Genomic DNA, 17384 nt, shown 5'->3' with positions numbered 1-17384 from the left:
ATTTAACCTATTTATCTGTAAAAAAAAAAAAAAGGGAAACCATTTTTCCAATGTATTGCTTGTGTTTTTCATCAGTTTGTGACGTATTGTTACAGTATGCTACAGCAATGAGCACTGGGTACAGAGAAGCAGGTGATACCCTTCTTATTTTACTTTTATGTTTTTTTGTGCTATATCGTAAGACATTTCAAAACAGGCTACCATCTACAGTTATATCATATTTATTATAAGCAGCAAATCATTTCCAACTAAACCACTAAGAATGTAGCCACACCAGCAGGAAACATGCCTGGTAACCCTAGGGTCTTGCCTGACCTTTTTCAGTCTTAGTAAGTGCTTTTGGCATTTTTATAATGTGTACATTATGCACTTTAACAGATGCAAAAAGACTATCACTAACAATGAGTTTGATGTGTCTGACTGATTTGTTGTGCAATGTACAGTAGGCTATATAGACTCAACCAAGCTTCTCCTACCAAAGACCTGAAAAGAACAGAGTGGATGTTGTTTAAATGACCAGGAACACATTGCTGCTACAATTACTCTAATAAATGCCTTCGTAATGAACTTATTTACACCCATGAAGACTTTTTCATCTCGTCTTACAAAACCAAAGTATTCTGGCTTGTGTCTTTATTTTGACATTTATGAGCAGAATTATTTTCTTTAGAGCTAATTTGGGTTAGGTTATCAGATTACTCCAAGACCATGCAAACCCAAACCTACCTGGGTGACAAGAAGATGACAATAACTGGTATTGTGCTGTGGTTTATCTGAAGAAACTGAGAGGGATGGCTAACCAGAGGGACGTCATTAACACGTCCAGTTCACCAGGTGGATGAGGGCCAGTGTTGTGTGTGTCTGAGTGTGTTGGAGCGCTCCAGCCCACACTTCCTGTTTACTCATGCAACTGGTGGAATGGAGAAAACTCTGTCTCCTCATATGGTGTTTGGACGTGAGTCAGTAAACCCTTGGTCCCGCCCCTGGAGGATCAGGTGCGCATTTGGCACCCGTAAAAAGAATAAACGGTGTAATCTGAGTAGGTCTGTTTGTGTGTAAAGGAGTGAACTGTGGGATTGGACTTGCAGATGTTGTTTCTGGCTGTGCTGATGTGATGTGAGACACAGGCTCTGTTGAAGATGTGCCGCTCAAAGGGTTAATGCTCAAAGAATAAGTTGGCCGACACAGACAAGTGTTAGATGATGTCAATACAACAAAATGTGCTTAGTTTATTTTATAAATAACATAGCATTGATGGTGATTTTGTGTCCAAAGGAGTCAGGTCCTGTGGTCTTGGACGCCAGTACAGTACGGTCAAGGGTGCATCTTCAATCCCATCGTCTCACCTTAAACCCCACCATAACCATTCACACTGCCTCGATTCAGAGATGAAATAGATAGTGTTTTAAGGAGCCATCAGAGGGTGAGAAGCTAATTACTATTGCCATGGTAAAATTGGCGGGCTTGGCACTGATTAGTAAAAGATGACCTCGTACATTCTCATCTGTACTCACAGGGAACCCCGTGTCAGGTTCACCGGATATTTCCTGGTGTTTCCCACAGGTAGCCACATACCAGGTGGTTAAAGCGTCACAGGATATTTCCTGGTTTTCCGCCCGGTCACCTAATGGGCCTGGGCTGGTGGACTGGCTTCCCCTTGACTGCTCTGAGAGCCATCTGAACCTGGGTCCAGAACCGACTGTCAGGACTAAGGCACAACACAGCCCACTTCCTGGATGAAGTCTTGCACACAGAAACTCTCCACACACCAAGCAACCAATCAGAAGCTCTGACATGTTGAGTGTCACCAACTTATTTTTTTGTTTGGTGGCTGATAAAAAATTCAGGACTCAAGTTTGTTTCAGGTACTGATTTAGTGTCCTAGGAGGCATGTTTGGTTAAAGGTGGAGGTTTTGTTGGGTGTGGGGAGAGGGACTGTGGGCACGAAGACGGGCATCCCTGTTCTGTGTGGTGGGGTGTGCCTGGTGGGGACAGACAGAGGCAGCCAGAGGACGGGGTAAAGTTGGAGTCCATATGATCTGGAAACACAAACGGATTGGACATTATCCAGACAGTTCTGTTAAGATCAAATGGAGAACGTAGGGATCTCACAGTGAACAGGTTTGAGAAGGTGTGGCGCGACATACCTTGGACTTGAGGGCGTTGAGCTCAGTGTGCACCTTTCTGAATTTCTCCTCCAAGTCTCCGTGCTTCCCCTTCAACTGCTCCCTGTCTCTCCTCTCCTTCAAAAAGTCCTCTTTGTAAATCTGGGCCTGGCAACAGATAGTTGGCATCGATTCAATTCTACTTTCATGGTGACATATACGAGACTGTGAGACATCGAGACAGCTTCGTATAAAGAGCTGCAGAGATACTTGGTCACAAGTGTCCAGTGGTTTATTGTCATTATTAACAAGTCCAACTACATTTATTCCTGCTCCCCTACTCGCAATCCCTGGTGGGCTATCTCAACCCATAAGAAATCATCTAAACCTATAAGAAATTAGACCTAACCCATATGAGTTACTGTACTTATCGACAATATGTATAATATTCCTAAGGATTTGAGATGCCCACCTGATGCCTCCAGACCTCTTCTTGTGGCCCACAGCAAGTTCCAGTGGTCTGCAGCACCTCCTTTAGGACCTATGAGGAACAGCAAGACAATCAACAAAATGATTCAGCTCTATTCTCGTCACACATTATATGTACATTGCTTTGGAGGAAAGCGAAATGAATCAAGTGTATATGTAAATGAATCAAGTGTATATGTAAATGAATCAAGTCTATATGTAAATGAATCAAGTGTATATGTAAATGAATCAAGTGTATATGTAAATGAGCGCTATGGCAGGACAACGCGCCAGTGCGACACGCCTGCCATTTCCTGGCTTCTCCTATTCGTCCTTGTTTGGTGTTTGCATGAGTGCAGGATGTTCTTCTTCATTTGTTTCGGTGTGGTGCAAAGGGAGCTTTTGGAGTTTCCTGTTTTTAGCCACACTTGAATCACCTTATTGAGTCGTCTGATCTCCCCGTGTTGCTGCTGCCCTCTTCTGGTCAGAGTGGTGTTCTGCACTCTCAGGCGCTCTGTTTCTTGCTCTGCCCTCTGCAGGTCAGCACTGATGTCATCGTTTTGCAACTACATGGGGAACCAATCAGGAAACAGACACATGAAGACGTATTCATAGAATTCAAACCTGGATGCTCATGTAAAACAAAAGTGGAGTTTTTTGCTGAATTGTAGAGGTGTTGAGATATAAGATCACCGTTTCATTACCTGAATACAGTTTGTGTTGTCTTTGGTCTGAGGTAGATCTATGTTTCTCTTTCTTTCTTGCTGTTCCTCTTCACTTCTGTCCTCCAATTCTTGGCCATGGGACATTAGTAACATCTCCTGGTCTTTCACCTAGACATTATGAGAGTGTAGATATATATATATATATATCAGGACTAGCAATAAAGTGAACACACATAAAACACAGAGATGATAGTTTGACTCAATACTTTTCTAATTTCCACAAATTCAGTTGGAAGTTTGAATTAAGTTTAATACAATAGAGTTAAGTAGAATTGAGTAAAGTAATATTATTTTGTAGAGTAGAGAAGCACTTCATTGATCATCTTACCTTCTGTTTGTAATACTGTGTCATGGTCTGGTACTGCTCTGCCCACTTGGTGTTTATATATAGTAGCTGAGTATAACAGAAAAAGCATGAGTATCTGTGTGTGTGTGTGTGTGTGTGTGTGTGTGTGTGTGTGTGTGTGTGTGTGTGTGTGTGTGTGTGTGTGTGTGTGTGTGTGTGTGTGTGTGTAAAAAACATGTACACATGGGAATAAACCAACCTCTTGTCTCTGCTTCTCTAACAATGCTAGATGTGAATCCTCGTTTTTCCCAGTTGCAGCAAGAGACAGTCCAGTCTAAAGTGAGTCAACAAAAAAAAATGTACAGGGATAAATGCACCCAACATTTGTAATGTATGCACGGTCTGTGATGTGCTTCTTCCTCTTGACAAATAGTGGAAGTTCTTCTCCCTGGATGTTTCCAGTAACACATAGGCCTACCATTTCCCAGCACTCTGGTATTGTGTCTACAAGTAGTGTTGGTAAGAGCAAAAAAGACAGGATTTGATCAGTCCCACTCACCTGTGTTTCTTTGAATTGTATGTCGTTGCGGACAGGTGCATCCTGTGTGAGAAGGTATGATTGGACACGCTCTCTGATTGAATTGTCCAATTCAACACTCTCACACCTGTCAACAAAAGCATTATTTTTTTATGACTAAAATGTATCCGTATCTTAAATCAATTCAAACCCGACCCATAGCGCAGGTAAAAATAAAACACTTGATCGGCAGGCAACAATCTTCCACGTCTGATGTTGCGATGTATTGTTTACACCTTTTTAACATGGGTTAGGGTTATATGAGGTATCATTTTTTTCAACACCATTACGTAAACATTGCATTGCATTCTATATCTCTCAGTCAGTCGGAATATTGAGGTAATGTGCGTTAGCACACAGTTCCTTAAACCGTGTCCAAATGTTTGAACATGTTGAGTACGAATATGTGGGACAGTACAGAAACACCGCACGTGAGTTTCTTCACCGTCACGAGTTAAGTTATAAACATATAGCCTAACTATATTATAATTTTTTAACTTCATAAAAAAATTAAGTAACCTACACAATTTAAGCAAAATCCTCTGTATTTATTTCAGTGATTTAGCTACCTTTCTGGAGTCAGCGCCAATCGATGTTGTGGTGTGATGATATGCGATCTGTCCGTATTTGGGGCCCCAAGTCCCGTTATAGGTCTGTCTGTTTGTGTTCTCTCGGTCCGTCGTTTTTCCATCCTAAAGGTGGGCTGTATAAGCATTGTTTTCAATACGTTAACGGGTAAAATCACAGGAAAATGTCACTCAAAAGTAGGCCTATAGCCTAACATTTATACTCACATTATTACCAAGTAAGGTTTAGCACGTTGAGTGAATTGCCAGGCTGTCAAAAATGTAGGAGTTACTGACATGTAAGCCGTTTAAATACAGAAAAGAAATCTGGTGTATATATTTTACCGGACCACCCCTTTCAAGAAACATGTGAACCACCCTGAAACTCCTCTTGGGATTCCCTCAATAGGCTACTTCGTCATCACGGAGAAATGTGCGCGAGTACGACAAACTTTTCGCAACCGCACAGTAACCGGAACCAGGTCAATGTTGACATACAAAGTCTCGTAGGTGCTTGTTGAGTGTACAGAGTGTGCTGAGACAGGAAATGACAAAGACGTGAAGGAAACGTCATCGGCGCAGTGGGCTAGAACACTATCCATGTCCTACTGTACCGTTATCTGTTCTACATTGTAAGATTTTGTCAAACAGTCACAGTTACACTACCTCCCCAGCCAACAATTTCTGTTTTCAAAGTGCTGATTCACGTGTTACCTTTCAGGAAAGATCAAGGGGGAAATCACCGTTGTACAGTGACTGGCAACCCAGTCTGACTCATCGCAATGCCTACTGATGGGTTTCATGTCTTGTAATGTGCCTAATGTTGACATACGTAAAAGCTGTGAAAATGCATTTTTAGTTGTAATATATGTAGTCTCATGTGTTAATTTACAGTGTAGCTATGTGTGTAAACTATTGGAAAACTACAATTGATGTATTGGAATTATAGGCTTGCCCAAAAGCAGAAATAAGCATAGCCTACTTACAAGGCTGAGTTGAAAGATGAACTGAAAACATTTCCCAGCAGCAGCTGTATCACTATGTTTTTTCTGTACTGATGACACAGCAAAACTAGAAAGGAAAGCCATGAAAAAGATACTCTTAATTTCCATCCTGTGTGTGCAATCTACATCCCTTATCTCTTTTAAACCCACAACTCATGCAGTTCAAAATAGGTCCTCAAATGCAGTCGACTGGATTGGACTGAATTACATTTAAAAAGAGAGAACCACTAACCTAGATGTCATAGAAAACACTTTTTATTTGATGTACACCAATAATACTTATATAGTATAAGAATATAGTAAAAGCATTGACTACTGTCGCTCAGGTATTTTATAACATTTATTTCAATTAACACCCTTTTACAACAAAATATTTACACGGTTTTGATCACAAACTGACATTCATAGCCAACATTCAACAGTAAAAAAGCAAGCAAGCAAAACAGATCTCAGTAGGTCCATTACATCAATATGGAAAGCAAAAATGCTTCATTTACAAATAAACAAAACCATTACTGTAAGAGCCAAATTCATGGTTTAATGATTTTGTTCAAACAAAGATTGAAAAGGTAATTGTAGTTGAAGCAATATAAACTATAAACACCATCCGCTGACATGCATGCCTCAGAGAGACTAGTACCACTGTGTCTGAACTGGTCATTTTTGATGTTGAGGTGTCTGTTAAACTCTCTCCAATCAGCTGGTTGTCTAGACTTATAAACCTAATACCTAAACTGATGGTCACAACATTCTAGTGGAGATGGACAGAACTTTCTTCCACAATAACCTTATATTTCCCATAGGTTATCCCCTCCCAAATAAAATATATACACATACATTTAGTCATTTTTTTAGCACACGCTCTTATCCAGAGCGTCTTATCCAGAACATACCATAGCATTGTTAGACAGATGTAGTTCTCCACGCATGTTTCACCACCAAAGAGGCAGTTTTACATGCAGCACTGAAGGCTGATCCAGTGACAGGACAGTGCAGAGTGTTACCAACAGGCACCACAGGCTGGGTCTGGTCTCAACATGCACTCCTGGATGTTAGACCTGAGGAAACAGGGGAGGTGAGACTAAAGATTATGGAGAGAGAGATAGAGGGATAGATACATTGGCTGGCTGGCTGTATTCTGTCAAAGAGAGAACGAGAGAGAGTGGGAGGTACTTACTGAGTAACCTCCTTACAACTGTACTTCAGTTTTGGGTCCAATTCTTTCTGTAGGACCTTTAGAGAGGGATTCTCACAGGTTGTGCTAAAGCATGGACAGCAATGAGAAAATAGGTAAGAAACACCATCGTAAGCCATTAGTCCTAGTTAAACTACTATGATTAACTGAGCTGTCTTGTCCTACAATGAAGCTAACAGTACTATTCATGTCATGTACAGTGGTTTACCAATCTTCTCATATGAAGGATTTTGGATATACTTTACTCCATTGTTCGTCAAGTGTTATCTGACAAACTCATGTAGACAAAAGCCAAAACAACAACATTGATATATCTAGTGGAAGAGGTACACAGTAGACAGGCAGATAGATAGACAGATAGAAGAATAGTATCTTTCAGATCTCAATTCAAACCTACATATCGTTCTTATTGGTGACCAGTACAACATTCAGTCCGTTCATTCTGGTTGAATTGAACTGCTTGACCTCGATACTGGCAAAAATACTAAAAAAAGACAACAACAAAATAATATGTTGTTTAGACAGTCAAAAAGATGTCATTTTACACAGACCTTTTAATTGCTGGTTTAATAGCACAATATGATCCAGTGTCTATGAAAATAACAAATACTGCATGACCATAAGAACATAGTGATTTCATGCACATAAGACTGTCCTTGAAACCAAGCTTATGTGGTCTGTTTATCACAGATAGTTTGTGAACAATACACTGTAACAAAATGGACCTATTTCTTCTTTAAATGTAGGTACAGGTCCTGATTATATTTGTGCAAAGATTAAACTCTACAAATAGGTCCTCAAAAATGTTTTCCCACGATTTACTACGAAGAGGCCTGTTTGGCCTTACCTGGGCTTACCTAGCGGGGCTGAAGGGAGTGGCTATGGAACCATTAAGCATTGCTGTCACATCACCACACGCAGCATCTGCAAACTACAAACGTCGAGTGTCACGGTTTTAAATCTAGGAAAGGTCAGTGACCACCCACACAGAAATACTGCACTTACCCCTACACACTACCTTTGTTGTGCTGTGAATACTGGAGTGTGGTTATTTGGCATTGATACAGACACATACAACACGCTTGATGTGCTGAAAAGCAATCCTGATATAACTGAGAGAAGAAAATTGGCATGCTTCCTGTATGGGAACCCTCCAAAGACTGCTAAGAAACGTCTCCCTGGATACAGACACAAAGCCTCATTGATGACAGGTGAGGCAGAGGAAGCCTTCCTCTCCCAAACAGACAGACCTACGTTGGGTCTGTTCAGATGTTTGTCACCTGTTCAATGCAACAAACGTTGTGTGTGTGTGTGCTTGTGTGGGTTATGTGTGTTACATTAGGACTCCAGCTGCAGGCTGGATCTGTGAATCGTTACTCCGTCCCTTTAACCCCGAGGCCCCAGGAGACACAAACCCCAGCCGAGGCCCGGTTCCAGAACAAGCGGACTGGGTTGTTGTCACAATCCGTCCAGCCTGGACAGTCCGTGGTGAACGTTTCTATGGAAATAAAATGAGCCCACACACGCACACAGACCCGCACACACGCCCACACACGCACGTGTGCACGAACACACACAAACGGACAAAACACACAAAGCATTTGTTTTGCAAGAGGCTGACGAGGAGAAAAGTAAAGCAGAGCAAAGGTCTTTGGGCGGCTACTCTGCAAGGTGCAGCCTTGATAACTTGATATCAAAGCTCAAGTTCATATGATAACAATTGCTCTCTTCTACTAAGAGAACTTCAAATACTAACAATTTACACACTAGACAAAAAATTAGGTCTAAGTAAGAGTTTACGTTTGAATCAGTTACTGACAAAAAAAATCGTAAACAGCCATTGATAGTTGAATTGTTATCAATTGTCTGCGTTTGCGTCTTTACGTAAGTAAACTCTGAACTAATAGACCGGCTGGCTGGAGGAGTATGGGGTGGATCTTACCACGAGTGCCCTCCTTGCCACACCAAGTCAACCCATCCATGACAGAACCAAGCAGGGTGTCCTCCAGAGTCTGATAACAATCTCTCTTCTCTGTGAAATCATGGACCAGATCCTTGGTTTTGCTCCAGAACAACATCTAAAATGAGTTTCATGTAATGGTTGGTAGTTAATGTCGATTGTTTACGTATATAATGATTTATCGTGGAACATGGTTTTACTAGAAGGTTTGCCTCACTCTGTTGCATGAGGGGTCAGGGTGCATGCCTGCCATAAGAGGGTTGTAAGCCTCCGGAGGCACTGCACATGGAGAGAGGCAGCTAAATCTTTTTTTGCGTTTTGGACGTCCATATGGACGTCCATAGACTGACGGCGATGGCTGCTGATCTTTGCATGGATGGACGGACGGCGATGCTGTTCAGAGTGCCGTCCATAGAGGGAGCATATATTTTGGACGGCGTCATAGCCGTCCATACGGACGGCGATGCTGTTCAGAGTGCCGTCCATAGAGGGAGCAGATATTTTGGACGGCGATGGATTAGCAGGGACGTCCCTCGTGCCGTCCATAGAGGGAGCAGATATTTTGGACGGCGTCATAGCCGTCCATATGGACGGCGATGCTGTTCAGAGTGCCGTCCATAGAGGGAGCAGATATTTTGGACGGCGATGGATTGAATGTTTAGCAGGCTGTTGAGCTAACAGAACTGCCGAAGGCTACCATAGCATGTAGCTAGCTACATTAACTTTGGATGACTCAATCTTTTGTCAAGTTAATTTGTATGAATTGCATGTTAGTGCAATATTTACGCCTTCTGTTTTTTTACATAATCAGCAGTATGATCTCATGACAATATAGACTTGAAAAACAATATGTTATGGTTTGGGTTTGCCTATAGGCTACATATATTTTAATTATTTCGAGAATTGTTAATAAAGACTCATTTAAAATTTTAAAATTTGGAGTGTTAGGCCCATAGGCTATTACGTTTTGCATTTGTCTCCGCTCAAAGTGGTTCGTGCGCAACATTGGAGCTACTGACTGGTGGCTCCAAATCCACCCATAAAACACTTAAAACTGACGGTTTAAAAGACCTAAATGGCAATGTATTTCATAGGGTCATAACACAATGTTAACATTTTAAATGAGTCTTTATTAACAATTCTCGAAATAATTAAAACATATGCAGGCCTAGCCTATATCTCGGCAAACCCAAACCATAACATAGGCATATTGTTTTTCAAGTCTATATTGTCATGAGATTATACTGATGATTATGTAAAGCCCTAAAAGGCATTGTATTTCATAGGGTCATAACACAATGTTAAAATTTTAAATGAGTCTTTATTAACAATTCTCGAAATAATTAAAATATATGTAGCCTATAGGCAAACCCAAACCATAACATATTGTTTTTCAAGTCTATATTGTCATGAGATCATACTGCTGATTATGTAAAAAAACAGAAGGCGTAAATATTGCACTAACATGCAATTCATACAAATTAACTTGTATGAATTAAGTTCTGTTAGCTCAACAGCCTGCTAAACATTCAATCCATCGCCGTCCAAAATATATGCTCCCTCTATGGACGGCACTCTGAACAGCATCGCCGTCCATATGGACGGCTATGACGCCGTCCAAAATATCTGCTCCCTCTATGGACGGCACTCTGAACAGCATCGCCGTCCGTATGGACGGCTATGACGCCGTCCAAAATATATGCTCCCTCTATGGACGGCACTCTGAACAGCATCGCCGTCCGTCCATCCATGCAAAGATCAGCAGCCATCGCCGTCAGTCTATGGACGTCCATATGGACGTCCAAAACGCAAAAAAAGATTTAGCTCCTACTGCACATGGATCCCTGCCGACATAGGCCTGCTCAAACAGGTTCCATAACTTTTGGCAATCCCTTGAGAGGACACAAAATTGCATGAGAAAAACTATAAACGGTATTATTACTGTTCAAAGATCAAATATAGTTTGCGTAATAATCAATATAAATTCAATAAATAAATATTAATCAATTAAGCTAAATGAACACGTGTTAACCCTAACCCAACAAAGTATAGGGTTACAATTAATTACCTTGATATGTTGGTGCTCTCTACAAACTTTTCACATCTCGTAATGACAGTTGATTTTAATTTCTCACCCGATGGGTTTCTGGCTGTGGTACTGAGCACTACTCCTAGAATGATAGCAAGTATGACTACAAAAATAACTGCAGCGAGACCAAATTTTAAAAAGCGACTTCTTCGTTTCTTGCTCCGACTGCTGTACGTTTCTACGTCGTCCATGGCTTCTCTTTGCTTAAAATATGTCACTATGAATTGTTTAATCGGCCGTTAAAAGCTTGAGATTTATTTGTTATTAATCCCCGAACTTTATTGCCTCCAAGTGTCCTGCTGGTCGTGCTTAGACTTGTTTTCCGATCCTGACACAGCGCGCATTTGACGTCGCGTATACCGTTACGTTTCATTAACAGTTTCTCAACTGTCATCCCGTCTCTATCATTATGACCAACATATATAGGTTGTCTCAGTGGGCGTTGATTTGTCATGTACAATGTTTAACTTACACAACACAGTTTCATTTACAATGGGCCAATTGCATTTACAGAATACTTCAGTGTACTACAGTGTTTATTGTTTCGGTGTTGTTTGCCCTGTCGGGGCTTATTTTCCCGATAATGACCGGCGTTCAATACATTATCCCTTACATATATGGAGTTCTAAAGTAAAACAAATAATAAATAAATAAATGTATAAATAACATATGATGACCTCTAAACAATTGCATGGAGGGACATATAAAAATCGTGGTTATACCACAACATATACAGTCAAAGAAGCTCCAATTCACACACCAGATGTTGCACTTGAGCATGGTGTTTCATATATATTTTTTATTTTACACTACCATATGTCATGTACAATGTTTAACTTACACAACACAGTTTCATTTACAATGGGCCAATTGCATTTACAGAATACTTCAGTGTACTACAGTGTTTATTTTTTCCAGGCATGTGTGCTGCATCTCACTGCTCACTGTATCATTTCAGATATCAAATCTAATCAAAACTGGAAATGTCTTTCAGTTGAGAGTGGATGACTACTGAAATGCATCTGTTCTAATTGCACAATACTTCATTCCAGAGAAGGAAGTGAAAGTGAACTGCAGTTATTTTATTTTTTCACTGATTGGAAATGATGAAAGGACGTGTTTCTTAGAGACTGAGGATAAATTGAGGTGATGAACCTGCTTTCAACCGAAAGTAACTTGACACCTAAAATTATAAAAGGGCACTGGTCTGCACATCTGAGGATTCCTAAACCAGTTTAGCAGCTGTTTCACCTAAGTTGTCCTTTCTCTTTTCAGCAGGCTGTTTGAACATGTCTGACAGGAGAACTGCAGAGGGTTCTGAATGCACTGGAGCATAATCAGGGTCCTACAAAGGAGACATGAAGACTGACTCATCATGTGTCACAACACTACTGCAAGGCTGTTACAGGTGTCCTCGACCACACGCACACACATATCTCAGTTAAATGGAACTCACAGATCCTCCCACAACCACAAAACGGAGTTAGATGGAACTCACAAGTCGTTGTCTGTGCAGGTCCAATGGAACCCTCTATCTTGCAGGATCTTTATGAGGTCGATAATGGATCCCTGAGAGCAGGATTCACTGGAAGACAACACAGAGCAGGACAGCCATACAGGATGGTATTACACATAGAAAATGTTCGGGACTGTTGTAAACTTCATGAGTACGATACGGGGTAGCATGGCAATTTGCTTCATAGACTGTGAATGACGATGACACGATGACCGTCACATTATGTTTGGGGTTCTCGCTCACATGAAAGGCCCCTCCAGATTTGGAACCACTTTGATGTTGACGTGATCCACCAGCCTGGGGTTCAGACTGCCCAGCTCGACACTCGCAAACATGCTGGAAGACACACACGACACACACACGACACACACAAGACACACACAGTGACCAAAGACCACTAGCAGACCTTGGAGAAGGGTCCCTCTCAGTAAATGACACCCAGTCATCATGGTACTTCACCTCACCTTTTCCTGTTGAAGGCATTCTCAATGGATCCATTAAGCAGCACTGTGATGTTGCCACATGCCACTTCAGCAAACTGTCAAACACAAACAGTTCAGAATGACATGAACATGACACACTAAGTTTGTCAGTTAAACAGAACCTGTTCATTTTTCACAAATTTGAATTCTCTGAATTATTTGGCCCAATTCACAAACCAAGTTTATTTTATGCATTAAGTTTCAGATGGTTGATTTCCTTAATAATTGTAATTCTTAATACTCCTTTTATGTGTCGGTGTAAGCTTACATTTTGTGAAGCGCGCCTCCACAGGGAATATACAGGATGATTAACACACGCAGACCACTCTGGGCAAGAGTTGAAATCAAAGCCTGGTAAACAATAAAACAATTGTGTCTCCTAAGGCAAGTCAAGGCCGGGCACATCTATACAAAATACAACAAAGAGGATGATTACATGTTTTCAATAGGGTTATGTAGCATTTACAGAAGAGACAGTTCATTGAGTTTGTCAGTTTAGTGCAAAAATACCCGGCTGCACAATTGGGAGATTTGAACACAAAAGCAATGGCCACACACTTGTTAGTTCAGCCGTTTTATGTTCATGACCCTTCTCTCACCCTGTTTCTTAGAAAAGACAGATCAGAGTTCTGCTAGCACTCTTACCACCCCCTTACTTTCGACATCTGTCAATCTTTTACTTTCTTTTTACTTTCTCTCTCTCTGTTTTCCCTTCTGCCTCACCCCCCCCCCCCAGCCCCTCCTTCCATGTCAGGTTGGGGGTGGTGGTGGTGGTGACCCCTCCTACCTCTGTCCTTCTCCTGCTGTCCGCACCAGACAAGGTCGTTGAACATGTAGCCCACCAGGGTGTCCTCCAGGGTCCAGAAGCGATGCGTCACGGCTGCGTAGCTGTGCATCAGATCCCGGGTCTTACTCCAGAAGAGGAGCTTTAAAGGATGGGGGTGGTGTGGGGGCAGAGGGGACAATCATTCAAAACTGAAACACCCGCAGGCTCTCTCCGACTTGGGGATAAAGAGAGGCGAAAGCCACACTTGTTGACCTCCATTCAATTCGGTCAGTCTTATCATTGATCTGGAGGTCAAGGTCACCCCCGAGGCCACTCACTGTGAAGCCACTGCGCATATGACCATGAAGTACATCACCAGTGGACTCTCACCCTGTCACACGGCAAAGACTGTGGCGTGGCGCGGAACATCCTTTTGTAATCTTTGACCTTGACGTTGCAGGGAGACCGTCGCACAACTGCTTCCTCAAACTCCTTCCAGATATCTTCGCAGTCATATCTTAAAGAGATATTACATCTTTCTTTAAATCATTGTATTCCTTCATTTTAGGGAAAGACAATTCATGGATTAGTGAGTTTAGTGCACAGTACCATCTTGACATGCTTCGCTCATGAGTTGAATGTCACACATTACCTTGAGGTAGGGCTTACGAGTGTGATGTAGTCAAAGCATCGCCCAATCACTATTTGCTTCAAGTTGGGGGTAGTCCCCATTTCTGCACCCACATCATAAGTGCAAAATAGAACAATGATGAACCCTAAAATATAGAGCGGGAGGGAGCGGGAAGAGAAACAAAATGGAGGAGGATGGGAGAGGATTTCTCTGATGCATCAAGCAAAACAGTACCAGTGTTAAAAGTCCATTAAAACATGGGTCCTCATCATACATAAATACACCCAGAAGAAGAGGCACTCACATATGGCCATGCTGGTAACGTCAGGGACAAGGACTGTCTTTCGAAAAGTCACGCTGTTTAGAGGTGGGGCGTGAGAATAACACACAGGAGTGACACATTTTTACCTGCGTGTCATTGTTCACATTCTTGTACAGCAAGAAAGATTCCATAGAATTTCACATGGAAAACCCTTCAGGGCATAACGTACAAGCTAAACCCGTTTTTTTCTTTTCTTCCTGGTTATATTAAATCTAATTTGTCTATGGAATGCCATCTCCTCCCCCATGTTTGTGTCTCTTTATGAAGGTCACTGTTCTCACGCAGCTTCTCACATGAACATTACTGTTTCCCTCCAGACTTACCGCCTGACAGCGTGTTCCTTCCCTTCTATTGACAACACACGACAAGTTGTAGCCTAGTTAACTTGACAAACATCATGTTTCTGAATCAAATGTGAGTTACGTTTTAAAAGGACTGAGTATCAAAACATGTCTAAGGTCAACACAGCAAACCCGTTAGCCCCTAGTCATACCTTCCACATACTTAAATACACATAAAATCGAATTCATTATCTGTATTTGATCAAGTCAAGAAAATGAAAAGCTCACCATTCCTGACTAGGAGAGTTAGTGTCATGAACTCTTGACTCGTGAGGCAGAGGTGAGGTCCGACTCTCTTCCCAGACATAGAGGCAGTATCCGGGGTGTGTAGGGTGGGCATCCTCCCTGGGCATCCTCCCTCGCTCTGGGCCCTGGTGACTGACACAGTCCTCTTCCTACCCACAGACCTGGCTGTCGAGGGGTTTACACCCAGGGCCAAAAACAGCCTCCAGCACAGAAACAAGATCCACATGACTCTCATTATGTTGTCGTAAAACTGTCTCCAGACATGGGAGGAACGGATCTGTTTGACTGGGAACATGTGATTCCGAGATTGGGGAATGGGATGAGGGATGATATAACTAGGTACAATCATCAAGGAACTTGTGATGAAAATAACTCTGTTGAAAATTAGGATGGCGGTGATGGTTTGGGTGGTGCAGAACCAGTTGATGACCAGATGATGGTGCTAGTCTCCACATGAACAACTGAAAAGGTGAACACAGCCGATATAAACACAGGTCCCTCCTTTGCCCGCTGTTTCATCATCTCTTCCCAGCAAAAAAACAAAGAAACAATATTGTAAACAACCTTCTCATAAACTTTCTCATAAAGTTTCCAAATGCCTGATCTAAACACTGGTGGGCAGAAAGTATAAAATAAAGACACTTTGAACAGACTTTCTGCCTGGTCGCAGCAGAACTGAATCAGAGAATGTACATTCTATGGCCTCACGCCTAGCCAGTCGTCTTGGGAACAGATTACAGAGGTCGTCTATCGTGGTGGTCTTTCTCAAACTCTTTGATCTGATGGACGTTTCTGATTGGGCCGGACGAGCACCTGCACGTCCACCTGTGTGACTGATTCGAAGAGTCTGACCTCTGTGAGAGGCACATGTGGAGGACACCTGTGGCTGTGTGTGTGTACGTGCGTGTGGTTGCATCAGACTCACGGCTGAAATCTATGCCTCTGAAAAGATACCCTACAGAATACAGGCTGAATGATCTCTTTGAACACATGTTTATAGAGTGAGATAGAACTTTGCAAAGGCAGAGGCCACACCTGAGTTCTATTTGCGGCCCCTACTGGTTCAACTAATCATAGTTAGCGCACACACCGTACTTGAGAAATTGAACTGGCTGTGTTTCCAACAATCTCTGTTTTCTTTTGGGAGGACAGAATTTGGAACCCCAGAACACCATGGTTTGCTTGGAGAACTGCGTGTGTATGTGCACGCGTTCCTGTGTGTAGGAGTTTCTCTGTTTACTGTCTTCATGATAAGTGTTTTTCTTCAACCAAATCTTGAGTGAAATTCTAAGAACTTCTTTTCAATGCAGACTCAATACTTCTTCATTTAGTCTTTCTGATTGGATATAGATGTGGTAACACAAATGATGTGATGTGAAATGTCCTTCCTGGCAAATGCAGTCTCACGGCATCTTAATCTGTTCTAAATGATGGATTAAAAGGAGGCATTTCTAAACAGGTCATTCAAAAGTCTGTTCAATCTGAAATCTGGGAGTTTGTTTCACGATACACTTCACAATCTGTAGCATAGAGGCTGGATAATTGACTGGGTGAGACAGAGATTTAAAAAAAACTCTGTCTTTAAGGTTATTGGGCGATGAAGCATCGTTGAACAGTAATCCTCTCGACCTTCGGCTCAGTGAGCTAACAACGTCTGAATGAGTGGACCAACTGAGCAGACTAAACCTCATGTCTTTTCACACAGCTGTAGGTGAGTGAGGGTGGACAAACGTACTGCTGCCATCCATGTGGAACATTCTCACTGCTGCGTGACCACTGGTGAGATCAAATAGATACGACCGGTGGGTTATGTCCGCTCAAACGGCATGGACGGTTGTGTGCCTCTCTGTGATTGGTTTGACAGAAGATTTACTGTGTAAGTTGTTGGTGGGAATAGGTGGTAAAATGTTCTCAACGGGATCTGGATTGGAACATGATGATAATAATTGTTAGGTGCTTAAGGGAATTGCTCATAAACAACGTCCTGCACACTCTCAAGTCCAAAAACAAAAGGTTGTAATCGGACACTTGAGACGAAGAGCTAATTCCACCATGGCTTCTCTGATCAAGGTAATGGTTTAGGGCCATGCAGAGAAGTGTGGTTC

General features: G+C 42.0%; 3 protein-coding genes across 6 annotated transcripts; all 3 read right to left on the bottom strand.

Moving 5' to 3' along the window:
• Positions 1 to 18: 18 nt before the first annotated feature.
• Positions 19 to 5233, bottom strand: LOC124470202 (TNFAIP3-interacting protein 3-like). The gene is made up of 10 exons (XM_047023971.1): positions 4956 to 5233; positions 4731 to 4864; positions 4144 to 4249; positions 3844 to 3918; positions 3627 to 3692; positions 3278 to 3406; positions 3011 to 3139; positions 2578 to 2646; positions 2148 to 2273; positions 19 to 2039 (listed from the first exon to the last, which is right to left on the bottom strand). Exons 2-10 carry the CDS (start codon positions 4850 to 4852, stop codon positions 1899 to 1901), a joined length of 963 nt encoding a protein of 320 aa, XP_046879927.1. The 5' UTR covers positions 4853 to 4864; positions 4956 to 5233; the 3' UTR covers positions 19 to 1898.
• Positions 5234 to 6053: 820 nt separating this feature from the next.
• LOC124470039 (ADP-ribosyl cyclase/cyclic ADP-ribose hydrolase 1-like) lies at positions 6054 to 11367 on the bottom strand. Of its 3 annotated transcripts, XM_047023712.1 has the most exons (9): positions 10955 to 11367; positions 10723 to 10778; positions 9104 to 9171; positions 8869 to 9004; positions 8342 to 8424; positions 7784 to 7857; positions 7324 to 7410; positions 6909 to 6992; positions 6054 to 6789 (listed from the first exon to the last, which is right to left on the bottom strand). In XM_047023712.1, exons 1-9 carry the CDS (start codon positions 11164 to 11166, stop codon positions 6732 to 6734), a joined length of 858 nt encoding a protein of 285 aa, XP_046879668.1. In that variant the 5' UTR covers positions 11167 to 11367; the 3' UTR covers positions 6054 to 6731. The 3 variants fall into 3 exon arrangements, with proteins under 3 accessions (XP_046879668.1, XP_046879669.1, XP_046879670.1); XM_047023713.1 differs by lacking the exon at positions 6909 to 6992; XM_047023714.1 differs by lacking the exons at positions 6909 to 6992; positions 7324 to 7410.
• Positions 11368 to 11752: 385 nt separating this feature from the next.
• LOC124470182 (ADP-ribosyl cyclase/cyclic ADP-ribose hydrolase 1-like) lies at positions 11753 to 15436 on the bottom strand. 2 transcript variants are annotated; one of them, XM_047023948.1, is made up of 10 exons: positions 15262 to 15436; positions 14675 to 14727; positions 14392 to 14515; positions 14130 to 14256; positions 13761 to 13899; positions 13242 to 13324; positions 12956 to 13029; positions 12735 to 12827; positions 12474 to 12560; positions 11753 to 12320 (listed from the first exon to the last, which is right to left on the bottom strand). In XM_047023948.1, the coding sequence occupies exons 1-10, from the start codon at positions 15384 to 15386 to the stop codon at positions 12227 to 12229; spliced, it is 999 nt and encodes a 332-aa protein (XP_046879904.1). In that variant the 5' UTR covers positions 15387 to 15436; the 3' UTR covers positions 11753 to 12226. The 2 variants fall into 2 exon arrangements, with proteins under 2 accessions (XP_046879904.1, XP_046879905.1); XM_047023949.1 differs by lacking the exon at positions 14675 to 14727 and having other exon boundaries at positions 14392 to 14473.
• Between the last annotated feature and the right edge of the window lie 1948 nt (positions 15437 to 17384).

The sequence above is a fragment of the Hypomesus transpacificus genome, chromosome 8 (assembly GCF_021917145.1).
Source record: "Hypomesus transpacificus isolate Combined female chromosome 8, fHypTra1, whole genome shotgun sequence".
Classification (NCBI taxonomy): Eukaryota; Metazoa; Chordata; class Actinopteri; order Osmeriformes; family Osmeridae; genus Hypomesus; species Hypomesus transpacificus.
The sequence above is the reverse complement of the archived record's forward strand: the minus strand, read 5'-3'. Positions and strand labels throughout refer to the sequence as shown.